Source organism: Eubalaena glacialis, chromosome 3 (assembly GCF_028564815.1).
Source record: "Eubalaena glacialis isolate mEubGla1 chromosome 3, mEubGla1.1.hap2.+ XY, whole genome shotgun sequence".
Classification (NCBI taxonomy): domain Eukaryota; kingdom Metazoa; phylum Chordata; class Mammalia; order Artiodactyla; family Balaenidae; genus Eubalaena; species Eubalaena glacialis.
In genome coordinates this window covers 91,884,925-91,907,774 of record NC_083718.1, presented here as the reverse complement: position 1 = coordinate 91,907,774, position 22,850 = coordinate 91,884,925, and the positions used below count along the sequence as shown (strand labels likewise).

The following is a 22,850-nucleotide window of genomic DNA, read 5'->3' as shown; positions in this document are numbered from 1 at the left end:
CTCCTCTCACTGCATCCTGTCTCCCCACCTCCACCCCACTCCCACCCAAAAGAAAGCTAGATTCTGAACTGGCCTGTCAGGCCTCCAGGCCTGTGTGTTGAGCAGTGCACGACTCTGGCCTTGACAGTCAGGGTAGATGTGTGTGTATGTATGTATGTGTGATATACATACATTTTCAGCAGCCGAGAGTAAAGTGTCTCGAGAAAGGGGTGGTTTTTATCACTTGTACAAAGGTGCCACTTGCGCTGGGGGTGGGGCGTGATAATAGAAGCCGCAATTCACAAACCCTGAGTTTAGCAAGCCAAAGTCCCGGGGCAGGACTCCAGGCCCCCAGGGCACAGCTCCGTAGACAGAGTGGCTGATTAGTGAGGAGAAAGAAGGACAGTGGGCTCTAGTCAATGTAAACAGCCATATTTTCAACATAATTTACTACAGGTCTCTGAAGTGTATATAAAACATTTTAGTGCAACATCTTACAAATAGTTTTCCTTTAAAAAAACAAACAAAAACAAATCAACAGCTCTCTACATCATGCATGGGTAGTTTGCCTACCCTACCTCTTTTTTTTTTTCTTCAAAAGCTAACGCAGAGAAACCATTGTTTGAAAAGAATATGAAAACTTGCTACAGAAACACCCTGGGGAAAGAGGGTGTGGTCATATCCATGTCCTGGAACGGGCCTAGCACAGTGTCGTTTTTCATTAATGCAACATCGTAGATGTAGATAAGTCAAGAGAGCAGTCGGCAGTTTTCCTCTGCGTGTCTCTCTGGTAGGCAACTTGCAGTGAGGTTTCCCAGCCACTGGAGGCCACCATTATCACTCATCTGACGCCCCATTTCCATAGAAATGGCCAAAGAAAGAAGGTCCTGGGGATTTTCATAGAAAGCTGAAAAGCTCACCCTTTGACAGTATCCCCTGGCCCAATAGAAAATGCACAGAAAAAAAAAAAAAGTTATTAAAATACTGGCTTCGGTTTCTTTTTTTTCCTTTCAAATCTCCTGCAAGTGCTTCACTTACTTATGTGCAGCACTGGCTTTTCTTTCTTCCGTGAACCAATTCAAACTCAGATCTTCATTATGCGTCCCAGTTCCAGCCAGCCCTCCGGCATCTTTCCTTTCAGACAGAGGGAATGTACATCATCTTCTCGAGTTGGCTCTGTCTATGAATTAAGGGCCAGCAATTTCCCATTGAAAGCCCACACCCTGAAATGAGGAAATGGGGCCAAAGACCGCCTTATTTCCTCAACACTGCGCCTGTTGTGTACCTCTACAGCATTGATGCAGCACAAGAAATGGGGATGAGCACGTGAGGCATCATTGGGATTCAGGTGGCGGTGCCTACACAGTCTCACAGGAGAGGACTGGTGTATCTGGGAGGGAGAGGAGGCAGCCTATGTAAGCCCCTCAGAAAACGGTTGGGCAGTTGCCTTGCTTCCCCCTTGGCTGTGACACATCAAAGCACCTGCCGAGCACCCAGGCCCCCTGCGCACCCACAGACGCCAACAAGGATCAGCACCCACGTGGCCTGGAATCCTACAGCCCTCCCCTGGAGTCTGTTCTGTCTCAGAATAGGGTTTCACACTAATCTCTCTGGTTAGACTTAGTTCCAGAATCCCTGGAGGTTTTTTCCAAAGTGGGAACTCCCTTGGGATTCAAGCTGCAAGTTCATAAGGAAGGGAGATGGACCTTTTGGCCAGCAAAATATGAGAAAGCCAGGGCAGAAAAACATCTTCATGGAGCGGGCAAAAGGAAACACTTGCAACCGATGATGCTCCAGAGCCCAGCATCTTGCCCAGCAAGTGTAAAATAACAGGCGACATTGGCCTTCGCCAGGCTTTAAGGGGCATTCAAATAAAAAGCTGCCATGACAGTGAACAACCAAACCACTTAAAGCCACAAACAAGATCTAAGAAAGGGAAAGATAAAAAAATCCACAGACAAAGGCATGTGATCACTTTCTGCCGAGATGAGGTAATCCATAAAGATTACAAAGGGCTGCGTCTGGGCCTCACCTGGGCAGATATTCTTATGGCAGTGAGATGCAGGTCAACCGGCGAAGAGGAAAGACATCAGTATCTTTGAGAAAAATCTAATTGGAAGGAAGAAGGAAAACCTAGTCTTCATATCTCCAGGGAGGTAGTTATTCCTCCCTGTTCTACAATGCCTGCCTCTGGAAACCCGCCCCTTAACTGCTGGCTGACTGTCCCAATGTTCACGAACCTTAGTTGTCAGCCAGCCCCAGTGCCTCCCGACGGTGTATGTGGGGGCTGCTGGGCCCTCTGCAGGCTCACTGGCCATTTTCCCTTAAGAGTTTGGCAAAGCACCTGAAAATAGAAGCCCACCTGCTCGCAGTTATCAGTCAGAGACTGCCCTTGCAGAACAGACCAAGCCAACAACCAGCCTTGTTTCCTTCTTTCACTAATCAGTGACTGATCAATCTGAAAGTCAGCAGCTGCTAAAAGCAGCCCTCTGCCCACTTTAACTTGCAAAGTGTGTGCTGTCTGGAGCTTCTGACTTGTTCTCCAACAGAGTTTGCTCATGTTTTGGCAAGGCTGGGATGAAGCCTATTGCCTCCCCAACAGACAGGCTAGGCTGGGCGCTATCTACTCCTAGTGGGGTTATTCAGGATTTATCTTGTACATACAGTTCTTTGAAGCAAAATTCAATGCTTTCATCTTGACTACAAAGTGGTTCCAACAACTCCAGCTGAGGGAAAATATAAGATACAAATTGGGCCCACACTACACATAATTTTCAAGTCTCGTTAAGGAAGTAAAAAATGTTTGGGTATATTTTGATCCATGGGTGGCATTTTCAAGTGTGCAAAAATGAAAAAAAGTCTTGGAAGAGATTCCTTTGCGCTATAAAGTTCGTCCTTCCTGCTGCCATCAGTTGTATTTAAGAGTAATTTGTCCACAACATTATGGAATCCAAAAAGCGTAAACCAAAGGGATTGAAAAAGCGTCCCTTACAAAGAATAAGAACCCCTGTAACATCTATATCTGAGAATACTATATAAATCAGTGAGTAGACGTGGCACCGGGAGCTACTCACCACATTACCGAAAACAGAAACAAGCAACCTAATTTGGCAGGATGGCGCCATCGGCTCGAAAATAGCTACCAACCAAGACTGCCACCTAGAGGCAGTCTGCCTCTGGCTGAGCGGCGACTCCGAACACTTCTCAAGTCCGACCGTGTTCTGTGAGAGCACCCCAGAGGTCGGGTGCTGTCCGCTGTCTGATCGCAGAGCAAGAGGCAGTGGGGAGAGCCTCAGCTCCTCTGTGGCTTATGACCGCCAGGGGTCCCCTTAGTCTATGGCTCCTGGGTGGATACTGAGCACAGGGGGCTCCAGGCAAGTGGGGGAGTAGTTGAGGTGTGGTTCCTTGATCCACAACAGGGGCACCCCATTCTTCCCGTCGGAGTTCTTGCTGGAGTTCCGGCTCTTGAAGCGCACCAGCAGGATGGTGATGATAAGGATGCCGAAGATGGGGAAAGGGTAGAAGAAGACGAAGTAGAAGAGCGCGTCGTTGGAGCAGATGATGGACTGCAGGGTGGAACCTGAAAAGGACCGAGAGGGTGACAGGACAATGAGGGCTGAGAACCTGGACTCTCACTAACTCCTGAAGACCCCACCCAACTGCATGGATGCAACTTGGCAGGACTCCTGCAACCACCCTGTCTTGCCCCTCCTGCCACTACTGGAGGGCAGACTACGCTGGTATTCTTGTTTTCACAACCGCATCTCTTCCAACACAGCTGGAAGTTCAAACAAAGCCATGCCTCCATTTCCCACTATGAGTCAGTTGTATTGCTTGGAAAGCCACACAAGAAAGTGTAATTTATTGATTGTGAACTCAACTGTATCTGGAGTGGTGAAGACGCTGACTCCACTTCAGCCTGAACCTCCTTCCTGGTTGTATTTTACATGTCCCTTTGCACTTACTTCTGCTGCCAATGTCCTTTGGAACAGAACACATTCTCTACCCACCAGCTTCTGAGAGCAGTTTTACCAGAAATGATGCTCATTTGATGAATGTTATCAATTAAACAGTCATTATGGACCACTTACAAATGTCTGTAGTGTATCTGTGGCTGCACAGAACACAGTGTTAGTTATTCCTGGATACAGAGGAGAATGAAACCTCACACCCCTGACCTCATCAAGGACTGCTGCTCTGTGACAGGAGCCTGGGCTCTGGGAGGCTGCATTTTCTCTGTAAAATAAGGCTGCTGGATGGTCTCTATGTTCTGTGAAGTTTACTAAGTTTGAACAGCCACAGTGGGCAGAAAAAATGTGGTCTAAACACCTTCACTTGTACTTTTGGACAGTGGGTTATTCAGATCATTAGGGGGTCTAAGTACGATTTAGGGTTTTTTGTGGGTTTTTTTCGGCTTTCCTTTCTACTGCATAGCTGTTGCTCATCAGTATTATTAAGAAAATTTAACGCACACTTACACTTATTAGATTTCCAAGGTCTGTGAGATTGGTGATATCAAACACTTTTGACCAACGAAACCTCAATTTCCTAAGGTTCTATTTAATAAACAGGAGGTTATCAGACAAAAGAATACTTTTGTCAAAAGTATTTTGACAAAACTCAAAATGATCTGATAAAATGTGATGAGAAGTTGAAATTTCTAGCCAATTTTTAATTTCTGTATCATAGGCTAATTCTACTATAACAAACACCATTTTCAGTCTGATAAATTCCACATTTTGACAGAAGGTCAACCAAAAGAGCTCCTCATTAGAACTAATAATTCAGGTCAGCAAGTATTTCCTCCAGTCTCTGTTCATGAGTCCCTCGGTATGATAAAAACATTGGGTTCTGGATCATTCTGTAGCAATAGCTGCTGGCTAACAGAGCTGCTGCTAAGCTCTTTCCAGATGCTCTATAACATCATTGCCCTTCTAGGCTGGTCTTCCCAACTAACCATGCAAAATCCACCTAATCCTCCAAGTTACCCTCCAAAATAAAAATGACTCAGGAACTTGAGAAAAAGGGAGAATGGCAGTGAGGTACTCAGACTTCATTTTATTTTTTCTTCCTCTCCTGTTGCTGATTTGCTAAAAAGAGACTAAGCTGGACATTCTAACGAGTAACAAGGTGACATCTAACAATACACTTGTATAATGAAATCCAACTAAAATTGAATCTGGTGGAGCATCAAGCTTATTATAAAGATTATCACTTCAATTATCACTTTAATTCCTCTATTTTTCCCAAGGGCAATCAAGGGTCAGTTATATGAACTGGTTTGTCAAATCCTAAATGCCCACAACAGGCAAGAAAACGGCTTAGTAGTCCACCATCAAGCTCTGATTTTATCTTCCGGACAGCTGGAATCAACAGTGACATCCTGCCCCCGAAAACTGGAAAAACTCACTTGTGTCCAGAACCCGGATGCCGATGGGGGCCGACTCCTCCTCCGTCAGGCGGTACCATTCCTTCTGAGGGCTGGGCAGCCACTCCTCCACATGGCAGGAGTAGTTGCCCGTGTCCTGGGGGCTTGCCTGCAGCACTGTGAGCCGGTAGAGTAGCGGGGAGAGCCTCTGGAAGCGAAGCCTGCCCTCCCAGGGACTGCCCTCTGGGCCAAAGACAGCGTCTGGGCCCACGCTCAGCAGGGCTGTCCGCTCTGTGGGGTCCTCTTCCTCCTCTTCTTCCCCCTCCTCCTCCTCCTCCTCCTCCTCCCCATCTTCCAGGCCAGGGCTGCCCCTTTTCCCTCCAGCTTTAGTCCTCAGGGAGTACCAGGCCACAGCGAAGCGGGAGTCCTGGCTGGAGCGAGACACGATGCTACAGTCCAGCTGGAAAGCTGCCTTCTCGGACACCGTGGCATTGGGGACCACCGTGTCCACCTGCAGGGCGGCATCTGGGGGCAGACAAGGGTGTTTTAATTTCTGTTCAAAACAACCTAAATGTCCACCACTAAATATGTTCTAGTAATATACAAGAGGATTCTATGTATCTATTGAAAGGAACAAGGGGGCGCTGTGTGCAGACAGGTGGAAGGAGATTCAAGAAAAACTGTTAGAGTACAGCACACTGTGCACTCTATGCATCACCGAGTGGAAGAAAATAGAAAATAAGTTTTATACTGACATAAGAATCTGTTTAGGGGCTTCCCTGGTGGCGCAGTGGTTAGAATCCACCTGCCAATACAGGGGACATGGGTTCGAACCCTGGTCCGGGACGATCCAACATGCCGCGGGAGCAACTAAGCCCGTGCTCCACAACTACTGAGCCTGCGCTCTAGAGCCCGTGAGCCACAACTACTGAGCCCACCACCGCATCTACTGAAGCCCGTGCGCCTAGAGCCCGTACTCCACAACAAGAGAAGCCACCGCAATGAGAAGCCCGTGCACCTCAATGAAGAGTAGCCCCCACTCGCCACAACTAGAGAAAGCCCGTACGCAGCAACGAAGACCCAACACAGCCAAAAAAAATTAAATAAATAATTTAAAAAAAAAGGAAAAAAAAAAGAATCTGTTTATATTTGCATGGAATATCTGTGGAAGAATGCACAAGGAGCTGGTAACATGGAGGCTTATAGGGATCCAGGGAGGGAGGGACACTTATTTTCACTGTAACCCCTTGTAGTGGTTGAATAGTGTCCCACCAAATTCATGTTCACCTGGACCCTCTGAATTTCCTTAACTGGAAATAGGGTCTTTGCAGATGTAATTAGTTAAGATGCACCCATATACTGATTTGGGGCAGGCCTAAATATAAGAATAGGAGAGGACACAGAGAGACACACAGAGAGAAGGACACGGGAAGGCAGAGGCAGAGACTGGAGTGATGCAGCCACAAGCCAGGGAACACGGGGCCGTGAGAAGCTGGAAGAGGCAAGGAAGGACCCCTCCCTAGAACCTTCGGGGGAGCAGGGCCCTGATGACACCTTGATTTCACACTTCTAGCCTCCAGAACTGAGAGAGAATAGATTTCTGTTTCAAGCTACAATGCTTGTGCTAATCTGTTATGGCAGCCCTTGGAAATGAATTCACCCCATCAGCAGCTTTTGAATTTAAACCAGGTGCATGTAGATTATTGCCTACACCACAGGGAAACAACCCAAGGAGGTAAAAATTCTCCAAGGATTGAAGCTAAACAACAGACAATAAACCTGAAAAGGCCCCTCACCCTGAGTATGGACCCCCAGGAGGATAACAGACAGTGTCCTGACAGAGGTGGGAGATGCAGACTAGCCACAGAGAGACACCTGAGCAGGTAAATCACATCCCACAGACACCACCAGACAGCTGTATCTGTTTCTTTCTTTTGCGGGTTTTGGCTCACTGGAGTAGGTTCTAAACAAGTAATTCACTCCCTACCTCCTAAAAGGCCTCCCTTTGGCTCTGTTTATGCAATGCTCATGAAAGATGCCAATGTGGCATCAACAAAAGTAGAGAGACCAAATCGGATTCTACTTGGATGACAACCAAATAGGAGCATTTCCCAAGTACTGTCCTGGGCTTTCAATGAAGTGGCTGAATCGGCGTGCCAGTGAACACAAAGCTGGTTACCACTGCTTCCGTGGGGCTCTGACAAGCCCCTCCCCACCCCCCTCAGCACATCTGGAACCTTGTGTGCACCGCTGGACACAAAAGCTTAGGAACCAGCTATAGGTGGCAGGCACGGTGCATCAGCCCAGCTATCACCGGGGCTGGGGAGAGATGCTGGAGGGCGGAAAGCGGCAGGACAGGAAATCAGTTCACAGGCGACTCAAACTCCCTCACTCATCGCCTTATCCCTCCAGGGAGCAAGGCTGACGTGCCAACAGAGAGAGATGCTGTGCAGTGAGGCAATGGACCCATCATGGCAAGGTGGTCAGGGACCGTGGGACATTCAGTTCCCCAGAAGGGCCTCTTCCCATCTACTCTCTCTTTGCTGTCTTCTCATCTAAAGCTCACAATTTTTCGGGGCCCCTTCAAGTGCCTTGCCTCTGTTAATGACTCAAATTTTTGGTTTCCCATGTCTGTCCCCTTCTAGAAGAGGCCAAAGTATCTCCCTGGTCAGCCTTTGACACTCTTTCCTTCCTTTTCCATGTGTAAGCTACAAGAAAAAAGTTCATCCCTGCCCCTCCCCGAGGTCATGCTGATGCTCCCATGCTGTGACCTTGACCAGTGACTCTGGGCTGTGGGTGAGGAATGTGGTTCTCTCTCTTCCCCAGTGAGCCAAATGCAACTACTAATCTACTCAGCTACAACCTCACCCAGGGTAGTCCTTCAGTTTGTATATTTCATACTATGGTCGCCCCTAAGCAATGCAAGGCGATTCTTAACCCAACTTTTAGAGCTCTTTTATTTCAAGTCTTCTCTATGTTCAACTTATATCTAAGAAAAAAAGCTTTGAGGTACATCTACATAATGAATGTTATGCAACCAGTAAAAATGGTGGTCATGAAATGCTTTCAATGACATGGGGAAAGGCTCACAAAAGAATGCTGAGTGGGGAAAAAAAAATCACATAAAACAATAAGATCCTGACTTCGTTTAGAGAGAGAGAGGGAGAGGGAGAAAGACAGAGGGAATATGAAGATATGTAGGTAGTGAGATTACACATAACTTTTTGTTTTTTTTTGGCTGTAGGGCATGCGGGATCTCAGTTCCTCGACCAGGGATTGAACCTGTGCCCCCTGCATTGGAAGCGCGGAGTCTTAACCACTGGACCACCAGGGAAGTCCCCACAGATAAATTTTCTTTTCAAACCTATATTTTTCTGTTTTCCAAATGCTTTGTTATTAGCATGATCACCTTATATAATCAGGGAAGAAAGGAAGGAAGGAAGGAGGGAGGGAGGGAGGGAGGAAGGCAGGCTACTCAACTGACTGAACACAAGGCAGACTCAGGGCTGCAGATTTAGGGGTCACATTGTGAGCACACAGTGTGGCGGGAGGGAAACTTGGGCGACCACCCAGTCTGCTCAAAGGACTGGCTGTGCGACATTTCTCTTCAGGCTTCAGTTCCCTCGATAGTAAAACCGACCACTTGGGGTTGTTTTGAAGACTGAACATAAACAGCCTCACTGGGGCTGGGATGCAGCTGGCTGCCTCCTCCCACGCTGCCTGGGGCCTCAGTGTGCGGATCTCTGAAATGGGTGGGAGGGGGAGGGGGAGGGGGAGAGTGTTCCGCTGCTGTACTTACCATTTACCTTTGGGAAAAGACACGCAGCAGCTTCTAAGCAAGGGGGACGGGGGAAGAAAGCTCATGGGAAATATGAGTGACTCAGAGTAGAGGCAATTTCCCCTCCAGCTTAGGCAAGACACGGAGGAGAGAGATAATGTCCCTCTCCTGTAACAAAGGCTGTATGCACTCCCCGAAGTGTGTTCCATGCTGTGTGGGGCGGGCATAACCGTGAAGCTCCAGGATTCCACCAACAAAAAGAGCTGCTCTACTTAGATGTGAAAACATTATGAACGCTTCCAACAGTGCCCACGACCACAAACAGAACCCCGGATGCTCAGAACACAAGACAAAGCATTCCCCTGCATGGAGGACACAGTGCATTTCCACTCCATGTCCTCCAGGGGGTCACTGACTTTTTGCTCTGATATGAATGAATGATGATGTGATGTTTCGCAGGACACAGGAACCCTGCACATCTCTGCTTTAATTATGTGTTTGAACGTGGAACAATAATTCTACCCAGTAATTATATGCATTTGGGTACTTTAGAAGCAACAATAAAGAAAAGCACAAGGCCACAGAGAACAGTCATTAGTACCAATAAAATTATTAGGAAGTGAGAGTATAAAGGCTGCAGCTACTTCATTTTCCATTTAAATCATAGGAATCAATTCTTTTCCATTGAAAATCCACAAGCTGAATTTTCTGAACCACATGGCTACTGTTGCAAGATTTTTGCCACTTGTCTGAATCTGAATGTATTCTTTAAAAAGAAAATATTCTAGGCTCTGGAATAAATAATTGACAAATGCTATTCTAGTTAAGAAACAGAATCACCTTAGGCCAAAGCCAGATGTGCAATTTTCCATTCACTAGGGGAATAAAAGTCTCAGACAACTGTGAATGCAAATGTACAATGTAAATGCTCATATATTTAACTGCAAGTAACTAATTAATTGCGTTAATTTAATTAACAATTAGTTCACTTTAAAATTAACTAATTTTATGCAGTGCATAAAATATCACACTTAGAGGGGAACCACCAAAGAGAGCGGAGGCCTGGGGGCATTAACCCTCACCTGGTCGCATGACTCGAACAGCCGTGTGGCCAGCGGTGTCCTCTGCCCGTCTGTACCACGTGCCGCCAGGGCTGGGCAGCCACTCCTCGACGCGGCAGCTGTAGGTTCCGCTGTCCTGCACCGCCACGTTCTGGATGAAGAGCCGGTACACGCCCGGGGAAGGGCTCTCCAAGTGCAGCCGGCCCTTCAGGTTGTTCTTGGCCGCCTGCTCTCCGTAGTGGAAGGTGGCGTCGCGACTCAGGCGGGCCAAGGTCTCCCGCTCCGGGTGGTTGGGCTTCCACACGAACCACTCCACCAGCAGCTGCGAGGCCGCGCTCGTGCGGTTCAGGACCACACACTCCAGCTGCACCTGCCGCGTCTCCAGAACCGACAGGTTGCCCTGCGCCTGGCTGAGCTTCAGGCGGCTGTCTGCAAAGGCGAGGAAAGAGATGTTGCCAACAAGAAAACAACGAGCCACTTGCATGCACCCCTTCCCAGCGGACGTGAGCAGGTGCCTTCCAAACGCAGGAGGACAGCAGCACGCTCAATCAGCAGAAGCACTGCTCAGGCGCACACCCTGAACGTTCTGAGTTCTTGATCACGGGTCTGAGTGCCTGAGTGTCATGGAGTTCAATGTTACGGTAACAGCTGCCCCCTAATTTATAACTCTCATCGGTTCAGATGCTTAGGAGAGGACGAGCGTGCACGGTAGATGACTCCACGTCCAAGGGACAGCAGACCACAAAGAGTATGGCCAAGGGGAGAGGGTGGCTGGGAAGGGACAGCAAAGGGCATGGTGAGAACCCTGCTGGGAGAGCAAATTTTTAAAACTGACCACATGATGGCTAGAATGTGCTGGGCTGTCTGCCTCAAAAGAACTGCAGGGGAAAGCCACGTTAATACGTTCACCAGCTGGCCCTAAGAATTGCGGTTCTTACTTTCTTTACCAAAAAAACCCTACACGGGTTCCCTCTCAAGGTGGAAACAGAACTGAACTGACATCAGTAAAGAAAAGACGGATACCGATGGTTGTTTGAAACCTCAGCCAAACAGATTCTCCTCCACAGAAAAAGTGTCATTAAACGCGGTACACTCTGATCACATACAATTTCATAAAGGGCCCAAAAGCCTCTTTGGACCAGAGGGGTTATAAAGCTATGAAACTGTAAATGCACAGAAGCCCCTGGGAAGGACACCTCCTGAGTGATATCTGAGGAGGGGGAGGTACTTTCACTTTTCCACTTTAATACTGTCAGAATGTTTTATAATGCACATTTATTTCACCTTTGTAATAAAAGGTCAAAAAATTAAAAACAACAGAGAATATATTTCAAATAACCAGTCTCCGAAAATATATACTTGGGAAGATATTAACTCTGCCTGTCTCTGGGTTGAAAGATTATTTTCTCCTTTGTGCTTTTTTAGTATTTTCCAAAAGCTCTATAAATGTATGCTTTCTTATAAAAAAAAAAGAGGGAGGGGGTGGGGACTAGACGAAGCAGGGCGGGGGGGAGAAAAACACACAAATTAAAAATCTCAACGGAAAAGGGGGAATGTGTTGTTTTAATCTGTGTCCTGTGAGTTTTCTGTTTATAGTGTTAATATTCCCCATAAGCAGAGATTTCACTGTGTTTTGACAAGAAGCCTTACAGCCCTAGTGCACTGCCCCAGTTAGCTTGCTGTGAGTCTGTAATCTCCAATGGGGAAATTCCCTTGATAAATTTAGGACCTACCAAGAACCTCTTAGTTTCAGCACAAATGAGAAAAGGGAAAGGCAGAATGATGACTAAGAGGAAACGCGGTGGGGGAGGGGTGACCATGACCTCCCAATGGGGAAAGCGTTCAGAACTGAGAAAAGACAGGAAGAACAGAAACCTGAAAGAACATCTGTGGGCCTAATGGCAACCTTCAGTTCTCAAAAGCCCCAGGGACTGGCCTGAAGGCAGGACATAGGTCACTGGAAATACCAACAGCAATCACTTAGACCAGAGCTTCCTATTTTATGCACCAGAAGGGTCGGCACGAAATGTCACCGTGGGCAGACCTGAATCCCTGGATTGAGAATCCCCGGATTGGGGCAGCGTGAGAAATACAATATCCTGAGGAAAGGAGGGGACGAGCCCCATGGCATTCAGCAAGGGCCAGGCCACATCTGGACTTCTGCATCTGGTTCCATTTGCTCACAGAACTTTTTTTTTTTTTGGCCATGCCACGCCATGTGGGATCTTAGTTCCCGGACCAGGGATCGAACCCGCACCCCCTACAGTGGAAGCACGGAGTCTTAATCACTAGACCACCAGGGAAGTCCCAGAATAAACTTTTTTTGAGGCCTCCTGGAGACAAGCCGTGAGGATAGCATGGTAAAGAGAACAGGACCTGTGCTCACTCATGGGGCTACCCATCTAGTGAATTTGAATATATTAAGAGTGAACAAGTGATAGTGTTCACTATAGTGAACATAATAACCAATGATAAATGAATTTCCATGAGTATAAAATCTGAACAGGTAGTTCATAATTACTCATATATGAATAGGTATGCCAGGTGGTGACATGTGCTATGAAGGGGCTGGGGAAAGGGGATACAGAGTGACTAGGGTGCCATTTTAGTTAAAATGAGCTAGGAATGCCTCTCTGAGGAAGAACGAGATAGATGGACATCTATGGTCAACACGTTCCAGGTTACGAGAACAGCAAGTACAAAGGCCCTGGGGTGTCAAGGAAAGCAACCATTCATTCCTTATTCAACCAGTATTTACTAAGGGTGTCATGTCTGTGGCTGGAGATACAAAGACACAGCAGCTGTCCTCAAAATGCTTACGGTATAGTGGAGAAGAAATGAAAATAATTATTACATTATGTGTTTTATATGGAACCCCTGGTGGTATAGGAGAAATCAGGCAAGGCTTCCTGGAGGTGGTGCTGAGTAAAGTCTTAGGAATGGGGTGAAGACAGGGGAGAAGCTGCAGGAGGGGTGCATTCCAGGAGGAGAGGGTAGCATAAGCAAAGGCATGGAGATGGGACTCAGGGTGGCAACACAGCATCCCACAGCCCATCGGGCACCAGAGGTAGGGATAACAACTAACTATAGGGCACGCAGGAATGAGGGATGGAGAGGGAGCTTAGGGCCACACTATGTGAGAAGTTCAAAGAACTAGAGTTTTTCAACAAGGAGAAAGGGCTCCCTTCACATGTTGGAAAGGATACGACTCAGACTAATCTTGGGTTGTTCTCGGGCAGACCTAAAACCTGAGAGGGAAATTACAGGGAGGAGGAACTTTTCAACAACCAGGGCTGCCCAAAAGTGGAACTGAGGGCTGTGGAGGCAGTCAGCTCTCCCTCCTGGGAAGTGCTCCGGCAGAAGTCAGACGCCATCTGCCAGGGAGCAGGATATAAACGGAATAAAGGCTGCACCCACAGGGTCTGAGAGGGGGCCAAGGGGTGGTTCCGTTCAGAGACAGGAAGGGCTCATCCGTGAGCTGTGCGTGGTAAGGAAGAAGGGGAAACCAGAAAATGCCTTCCAGGCAGGAATCCTGGGTATGGAGCTGGCACCAGGCCGAGATCCAAGGTGCAAAGTGCAAACCCAGAATGAGATCCAGGCGCTGCCGGGGATCCTGCCTTGCCGCACCTTGCGACCCCCAGCTGCCCCTCGGGCCTCTCCAGGGTGAAGATGCTGTGTACAACAGCAGATGCTGACAGAGGATACTTCTCTGAGTTCGCCATCAGCACCAGGACCCACTAGGTAAAGTGGGTGGGCCTGCAGTGAACTAGGATGATGCCCCGTACCGCACGCACATCCATCATGGACCCCGCAGAGCCCCGCCACCCCCAGGCAGTCTCTGCACTCAGCCTACTGGCCCAGGCTGGCTGCACCGTCTGTCCTTACCTGGCTGCTTCACAGTGACTTCCGTGCGCCCCGAAACCTCCTCTGCCAGCTTGTACCAGGCGTAGTTGGGGCTCAGCAGCCACTCTTCCACATGGCAGTAGTAGCTGCCGCTGTCGCTGACCTCGGCTCTCTGGACAGTGAGGCTGAACAGACCCCCGGACACGTGCCTCTCAAACTGCAGCCTGGCTCTCAGGCCCTCCTCCTCGGCGTAGGTGCCGTACTCAAAGGCGGAGTTGTGGGTGGTTTTGAGGATGAGCTTGCCGTCGGCGTCCGAGGGCTTGTGGACATACCAGAGCACGGCGAAGTGGGAGTTCTGGCTGGTCTGGGACTTGACTGAACAGTTCAGCTGGATGGGCCTGTTTTCCACCAGGGTGAGGGTCCTCTTTGATTTGCTCACCTGCAACTTTGTCACTGCAAAGGAAAAGGGGGTGCTTCAGCAGAATCACCACACACCCCTGGAAATGTGGCCCAAGTCCCGCCTCCAGGCTCCCCGCCTGGTTTCGTCCAGCATGGCTCCTAGAGTACCAAACACTGGTGGGCTTCCCCCAAAGCGTGGCTCGGCGTGAGGACAGCAGAACAGGGCCAATCTCACCCCAAAGAACCCTCCGCTTGCCTCCTCCTTGCCTCTCCCTGGCTCAGGTCCTCACCGTCTCTCCTGGTCTCCTGCCAGCTCTCCCTGCCATCATATGGCCGCCAGGGGGATCTGGCAAAAACACACCCAGCCCGTATCAATTCCCTGCTTAAGAAGCTTAATGGCTCCCAACTGCTTATAGACAAGAAAAAAAATTCCTTTCACAGTACAAAGTCCCTCCAGGATCTGGCCCTCACCCCGCTGTCCTCACTCACCTCCAAGCCTCCCCCGTCACACCCACAGCACACCTCCCCATGCTGCTCCGCCCTGAGCTCGGTCTCTGCTCAGCTGCCCTCCCTGCCTGTCTCCTACCATCTCCCCTCCGGCCCTTCTCCCTACTCACCCCCCTCTAGTCCTCCTCTCCCTCACTCCCATCCCACTGGGTCAGATGCCCCTCTTCTGTGCTCCCATCAGCACCCTCACGCATCTTCAGCTTGTTTTTCCTCACGTCCCTCCCATGCTATCCACGAGCTCCCCAAGAGCAGAGAACAAGCTTTCTCCATTTGATCTGCAAATATTTAGAGTGTGCCCACTCCGTGCCCCTCACGAGGCTAAGTGCTGGGGGTGCTCTGAAGAATAAGACGGTCCTGCCTGGAGATGTTCTCATCACTGCACCCCAGATTCGGGCTTTGGAGAGCACCCACTCAATCAGTGTTTGCTGGGATATGTGAGTTAGTGAATGAGTGAGTGAGCGGGTGAGCAAACAAGAGTGAGCTGGAGAAATACGGTAGCAGGTGGCTGGAGGATGCTGGGGTGCTCTTCCTGGAGGATGGGAAGAGAGAAGGCAGAGAAGAAAATGACAAACAATGGGACAGAACAGAGCCAACTTCGGCCTCCCTTCCCCTCACAATCCTGCTCCAAAACCAGAAGGGAGGGCAGACTCCAGAGGGCCACCCTACCTGCTAATTAATGACCGTGCTCTCCTTTAAGGTGGCAAGAAGCCATGGTCTAATGAAATATATCTTATGAAGGTAATTTGAGATCTCACCCATTCCATCATTATTATACTTGGCTCTGCTTCCCCTACCCACCATCTTCCCCCTACTGAAAAAGAGAAAAAAGGAAAAAGTCACAATTCCAAGTTCCTCTTACGGAGCTAATAGTAAAAGCATCATCCCACCCTCACCTTTCTCTTTACACTTCACTTGTCTAGGACTAAATCACTCGTCAGCTGAGAAAGGAACCCAGGACAAGGCACAGACCCTGACAGGGAGAGCAAGCTGGGCTTCCTCCAGTGACCCTGCCCAGAGGGGAGGCCAGAACAGGTTGGCCTGGGCCTTTCTCCAGCACCACTGCTGGTCATCTCTCTTGATCTAGACACAGGACTGAGCCCACTGGTCGTGCCTGGGCCTCCTCTGCCAGGGCTGGCTAGCTGGCTCACTTAGAGCTTAGTGTGGAAAGACAGGATCAAGGTCTGAGTTCCATGCACCAAGGCAATTGAAACTTCTGAAAGCCCCAGACTGTCACCTGGGCACTGGGGTAACCCACAGACAAAGGTTCTGAGTGGCTGAGAGGATTCAGCGAGCTAAGTACGGCAGAATCCGACACCCAATACCATGACTACAAAAGCAACTCGGAGGCTGTTTCCCAGTGCTAAATCAGGGGACACTCTTCACAAAGGAAGCTGGATTCACGTACCTACAGACCTTCTCAAGCCATCAAGAATGCACCCGACACCCGTCTGAGAGAAATCCCCTGGCCCATGACCCTACCCTTCTGGTTTCATCTTTTTTTGGGAACAAGCCCAGTCTCCTGCCTTCTCCCTTCTTCAAACGCACGAAGTCCTCCAGGGCACTGGAATCCACGGTAGGCTTTACCAGCAAGCAACCAAGCTCTGGAAACTAGATTCACATTAGCTTGCCAGTCGACTTTTCATATCCGCTGCCTCTAATACTTGAAACAACCAGCTCCCTTTTCATTCCTTTCCAACCCGATTCACCGCATGCAAATGATATCTCTATCAGAGCAAATGACACCACCTGAATTATCTGGTTCTGGGCCCAAAAAACTGGGTTGTTCAGTGTAGAGTAGAAAGAGCTTTAAAATGCATTATTAATTGGGGCCAGATTATTTTTGCAACTGTTACTAAGGAAACCTCCATTGCTATAGTAACCGCATATATTAAACTGGATGCCTATGACTAAACTTCAGCTCAGTCACATGGTCTGAGAACAAGAATCCAAGGAAGAGAATTGTTTCAAAGCATTTCCATTTTTTTCCCTCCTTCCCACGTCAAAATATTGTGAAGTGTTGAAAAGCTTGAAAGAGAGGCATTTTTGAAATTTGGTGCATGTCTGACAGGCAGGCAAGGGGTCAGCTCCTCTTCTACACTCTGAATTTCCTCCTGCTTCTCAAGGACAGGGAGGACCTTTCCTGAAGCCCAGGGGAGACAGCAGCCTGCACGACTAATTAGGAAGCACTCACACATCCTGCCCAGCGCTGCCCTGGGCGGTGCGCAGCCTGCTGGCACCACCTTCCTCCGTGGGGTTAGGAGAGCCCAGCCCCCTTAAGAACCGTAGGTATTTTCATCTGCAAGATGAGAACAATGACAGCATTTACCTGAGAGGAGTGCTGTGTAGATTAAAAGCAATATTCTACAGTAAGAGTTTAGCACAGAACCTGGTCTATAATAAACACGCAGTACATTTTCACTATTCCCCTTTCTTTTCGGTTTCCTGGCTCAGTCCCACGTTCAAAGCTCCATATTAGATCGAGAACTGCCAAACCTAAGTGGCAAACTTGCTACTGAAAGTATTGTCCACGGAGTGGCAGCAGCATCCGTGTCGCCTGTAAGCTTGTTAGAAATGCAGACTCTTGGGCCCCACCCCAGACCTCCTGAACCAGACTCTGCCTTTTAACAAGACCCCCAGGTGACTCAGATGCACCTGAAAGCCCGAGAAACCTTGGACTTGGCTGTGTGAGTGAATGGACTTAGGCAATAAACACAAAGGTGAAAGACAAGATGCTGAGGACTTGGTTAATCACCAACAGTGAGTCAGCAGGAGGAAGAGCCAGGAAGAAGGGTGTGAGGCTGCGGGCCAGGCCCCACCTTTCAGCACCCCACCTGTGAGCCCAGACTCCAGCGCACCCAGCAGCTGCCTTCTCAGGCACCTGACGACTTCCAGAGCGGGGCTGTTCCCTGCTGGAGGGAAGGGCCCTTTCTTTCTGCCTCTGGAGAGTTTCCTTCTGAGGCCTCGGATCACCTGTGGCCGAGCAGCATCAGCACCACCTGGGGTGGAGATGCTGCCTCACAAACGCCACAGGTGAGGCCCAGAGACCTGCGGGCTCACGTGCCCTCCAGGTGATTCTGATGCGCTAAGTTCGAGAAGCCACAGGTGTGGCAGTGAGGGGGCCACAGGTAACTCTAGAGACAGCAGTTTCTGTGCAGTGGTGCAAGCAGCAGCCAGAGGGTAGCATACAGGCAGTGAGGGAGCACAGGGAGAAAAGGAAGACTCTGTTCTTTATTATAGATCCGTGACAGTAATCAGTCATGTTAGGAGGAGAGGGGGCCAGTGGCTGGACAGCAGAGATTTTTCAAACTGAGGGACACAAGTCAGCCAACAGACTGGGAGAGAAGGAAGAGCTGTGGGGGAAGTGTGTGTGTGTGTGTGTGCGCGCCCACGCATGTCCCACCTGTCCTCATAGAAGGAGGGTTACTGCCCTGTCTGCCTTACCCGTCTGCAGACACAGCAGTGACCCTTGCTCACTGACTCCAAATAGTTGCGCCTGGTGTTACCATGACAACGAGGCCTGAGGCGCGGGGGGAGGGGTGGGCACTCCTCTAGGGCCCCTGCTCTCATGCTCACTCTATCTGTGAACAGCCAGCGGGCAGAAGCCACATGCACAGGGGATGGAAGGAGAACCCCAGGTTCTCCTGAAAGAAAGGAGGGGCCAATCCCTCTGAAGGATGGGGCAGCCTGTCACCTACTAGACTGTGACAAGGAGAGCCACTGTCACAAGCCCTGGACTCCCAGAAGTCAAAGAAAAAGCCCTCAGCTCTGCCAATCTGCCAGGTCAGCAATAAGAAATTGGAGAGAACGGATTTGGCAGCATCCAGAGGGTACTGAATATTCATCCTGACTGCCCATCAGTAAAATCCCAGCAGAATACACCCAGTGACAAGTCAGCTTTCTACACCGGAGGCTGTCCTCCTGGAAGCGTGTTTATTGCTTCGTCAATTTTTTTTTTTTAATAAATTTATTTATTTATTTTTGGCTGCGTTGGGTCTTCATTGCTGCACACGGGCTTTCTCTAGCTGCGGCGAGCGGGGGCTACTCTTCGTTGTGGTGCGCAGGCTTCTCATTGCGGTGGCTTCTCCTGTTGTGGAGCACGGGCTCTAGGCGCGCAGGCTTCAGGAGTTGTGGCGCATGGGCTTAGTTGTTCTGCAGCATGTGGGATCTCCCCGGACCAGGGCTTGAACCCGTGTGTCCTGCACTGGCAGGTGGATTCTTAACCACTGCGCCACCAAGGAAGTCCCTGCTTCGTCAATTTTAACATGCAATATTTAATAGCCAAACCAAGATATGGTTGTAAATATCTGGAATATGAGTGCTGACATTTCCCTTATTCCTCTGTATTTAGGGAGATGTAATTGGAGGGTGTTTTGGGTGCTAAAGAAAATCAGAAAGAAGCAAAGCAATGCTTCAAAATTAAAAGAGAAAAGAATTGATTAGGAGCTAAGAATCGAATATGTTGACCTGGCTTAAAGGCTTGCCTAAATGCCCCTTGTGGGGTCACACTCTGCCATCGATGGCAGTAAGGCTAAGCCAAATCAACAACAAAACAGGAGGGATGGCGTTCCTTGAAGATTACCTTAGGGATGTGCATTTGGAACAGGAAGCCTAGAATGGTCAATAAGAGATCCACAACACGTTCATCAGGCCATCCAGCCAGAGATTTTAAAGAAACAAATACCCGTGATGTGGTCAGGTCAGCAGGCGGCTCTGGCAAAAGGACTGGTCTGGGGCACAGACCACACAGAGCCTTCTTGGGAGCCAGTGACATCAGCTGTGGAGGGCTGATAAATGGAGTGGCATGAGCGAGCCAACGGTCCCTGGGTTTCTGCCTCATGCTGTTGGAATAAGAATACTGGACAAAATCATCTTCTAAAAGGGTTGGGGGCAGGGGGAGGGCGATGATATTCCTGTGGAGAACACCAGAGCAGGGATAAGAATCCATGTTTTGAGAGGCAAGGTATGGAAGGAGAGCAGAAAGAAGCCAGCACTGGGTTGAGCTCTGGTGCCCCCAAGCCTTAGAGCCACCTGGTGGCAGAAGTTAGAAGAAATAGAGGCATCCGAAGAGGCACAACTTAAACTCCTACACCATTAGCAAACCGTGTCTTGAGGAACCTCTACAGGGACCTTGTGACCCCAACTTAAAAAGAACAAATTTAAGTATTTGCTAAAGGGGCTCAGGGATGGTAAACCAGAGAGAGCGGGGATTAAATCAAAGTACATGGTACCAAAGAGAATTCCTGAGGGAAAAAAAAAAAAAACTACCATAATAAAATAAAATGAAGAGCCTGGACTCTGGAGCCAGACTGCCTGTCTGGATTTGCATCTTGCCTCTGCCACTTATTATGAATCACTGGAGAATTTATCTATCCTCTGTGTCAGTGTCCTCACCTACAAAATGGGTGAAGCTAGCACCCCCTCGTGGCACTGCATGAATTAAGAACGCAGAATGTTATTGTATATAAAGCATTCAAGGTGGTAATGGGCATGCTACAAAAGCTCAGCAGAGATTAGCTGCTATCGTTACTGTTGTTACTTCTGCAGCTACCGGTGCTGAGACGCCTCCACACAGCACTCTACAAAGAGAAACTGCGTCTGTAAATGATACTATTAACTGAATGCAGAAAGGATACTTTTTTTCCCCCCCTTTTTCTGGCTGCGCCGTGCAGCATGCAGGATCTTAGTTCCCCAACCAGGGATGAGACCCGTGCCCCCTGCAATGGAAGCGGGGAGCCTTAAACCACTGGACCGCCAGGGAAGTCCTAGAAAGAATAATTTTTTATTATATGGCCTTAAAAAAGGCCAAAGTCTCCCTCTCATCCACCCCAACTGCTTTTTAATAAAGTTCATACCTCGGTTCCCATCCCCACTTCCCACTCTCTATTTCTTGACTCCGGCAAGTCCCAACCTCTCTGAGGCTCAGTTACTCCATTTATAAAATGGGAAAGCAGTAGCTTCTTCCCAGGGCTGCAGCAAAGGTGACTGAGGTCATCTACACCAAGTGTCCAGTACACGCTCCGGCACGCGGTCAGCCCTCTGGTATTTTTCCACTTTTACTTCCCCCAAATAAAAGCACCAGTACCAACCAGGGTGTGCGGGGAAAAGAGTAAAAATGAACATGAAGCCCTTTGGAAAATATTAAGTGCTCAATGCATAAATATTTAATAAGGAGAGATTGTAACACTTAAGGGGGATGCACTCTCCCTGGTGCCACAGCCCTTCCCAGGGGCCGCGCCCGCCCAGCCTCAGCACCCTCCCTGCTCTCTGCGGCCCCCAGAGGGCCAGCCAAGTGCATTACCATGCACCTCTGAGCAGAGGCCAAGCACCCTGGTGCTCGCTCCCAAGTTTCCCAGGCCAGCCACTGCTAGTTCTTGCTTTACAGTGAAATCACAAACAAACTGACTCAGTGTAAGCCACAGGAGACACGAAGACAGTGTCTGGGTCAGAGCAGATCCTGGGTCCCCTAACTATTCTCCAGGGGGCAATAAAATGATGTAATGGAAAATAGAGATATATGGACATCAGAACGACCTAGGCTCCAGTCTTGTTCCAATCTGTTTTCCATTTGACAAGCTGGTCTGCCTCCATCAAGGCCCCTAAACACTGGGAGCCTGGCTTTCCTCATTAGCAAAATGGGCATAAAAGCATCTATATTATTTCATTGCTGGATGAATTTAAAAAGAAAACAGAGGTACTAAGCACAAAGCCTGGCACCCAAGACGTATTTAATACATCTTTGCCCCTTTTCCCCTTTAGTAGCACCATGAATTGATCTGAATCCAAATAACTAGAACCTTCAATGACCTAACTCCATTTTCTTCCCTGAGTCACTCCAGCCTTAGATTCTAAGTCGTGAGACAAACAAGCAAATATTAGGGATTTATTCAAAAAGGCAAGGCTAGGCAAGGTCCTGGGGTCAGCACTTCCTCTACCTTCTGCAGCTGGAACCACGTGACGGGCACCAAGGAGGCTCACAGCCTGACCCTGAGGCCAGAGGAGACCACAAAGGGTGCAATTACTCAGCGAGGCAGGCAAGCGGGTCCCTCGGCACTTTCCACAACAAGGGTTCACACAAAATGGGGTCTCTGCTTAGCCTTCCATTAACCTGAAAATCCACTTCAGCAGAGCAACCTCTTCCCTGGCATCTCGTTGTCCAAGTTTAGGCTCTAATTGGCCAAGGAACTGTCCCATCATTTATACAGTTCACTTGTTCCAAACTGGTTCGATACAGACTCCGTTATGGGGTTAGAAGAGGCGAAGGATAAGCCCAGACACTGCCATTTCGTAACCTCGCGTTGCTGAAAATAACAAGCACCGTGACCATCTGCAGTGGTGGAGCAGACCGGGTTGGGCACACATCATGGCTGTGAGCAGGCAGAAAAATCCTTTCTGCAAGGTGTTCAAACCATCTTTGCAAAGTGGGTGGGGCAGAAAGTCAGAAAAAAGTCTTTGCAAAGTCACCTCCCATCCAGCCCCCACCCTTCGTTGCACGCATGCCTGTGCTCTCCTGCTTGGGGCCAGGCAATGGAGGGAAGCAGGAGCCAGGGCCGGGGTCCACCCTCCACCTGCTTCCACCCTAACCGGAGACAGGTACAGACACGGAGGAAACCATAAGAGCAGCAATAACTCACCCTCCCCCCCCGCGTTAGGGGAAGGGCCTGATGAAGGTGAGTGTTTGCAGAACGCCCCCTGACTAAGGCTCCCCAAATGAGTGCATCCTTATCACCTGCTGCGAGAGAGACTCCGCCTGCCTGCTCTCATGCGCTCAAATCCAGGGCAGGGGGACAGGGTCTGGGTCAGGGAAAGTGTCGAGGAAGGAAGGACAAGGATTCAAACCTTGGCTCCATTCACCAGCTAGGCAACCCTGGGCTGATCACTTAATCTTTCCTGAGGCTGTTGTGCAATTCTCATAAAA

General features: G+C 49.2%; 1 protein-coding gene across 5 annotated transcripts in view; it reads right to left on the bottom strand.

The window, feature by feature from the left end:
* Positions 1 to 395: 395 nt before the first annotated feature.
* The window catches only part of IGSF3 (immunoglobulin superfamily member 3), a 100,142-nt gene continuing 77,687 nt past the window's right edge, over positions 396 to 22,850 (bottom strand). For 2 of the 5 annotated variants that reach the window (XM_061183630.1, XM_061183632.1), the window contains exons 9-13: positions 14,072 to 14,482; positions 10,208 to 10,615; positions 5,390 to 5,872; positions 3,335 to 3,559; positions 396 to 1,155 (exon numbers count right to left, since the gene is read on the bottom strand). In XM_061183630.1, coding sequence (XP_061039613.1) covers positions 1,064 to 1,155; positions 3,335 to 3,559; positions 5,390 to 5,872; positions 10,208 to 10,615; positions 14,072 to 14,482 — 1,619 coding nt within the window. In that variant the 3' untranslated portion in view covers positions 396 to 1,063. Of the gene's footprint in view, positions 3,560 to 5,389; positions 5,873 to 10,207; positions 10,616 to 14,071; positions 14,483 to 22,850 lie in introns of all 5 variants that reach the window. The other 3 variants (XM_061183634.1, XM_061183635.1, XM_061183633.1) reach the window with 2 other exon arrangements.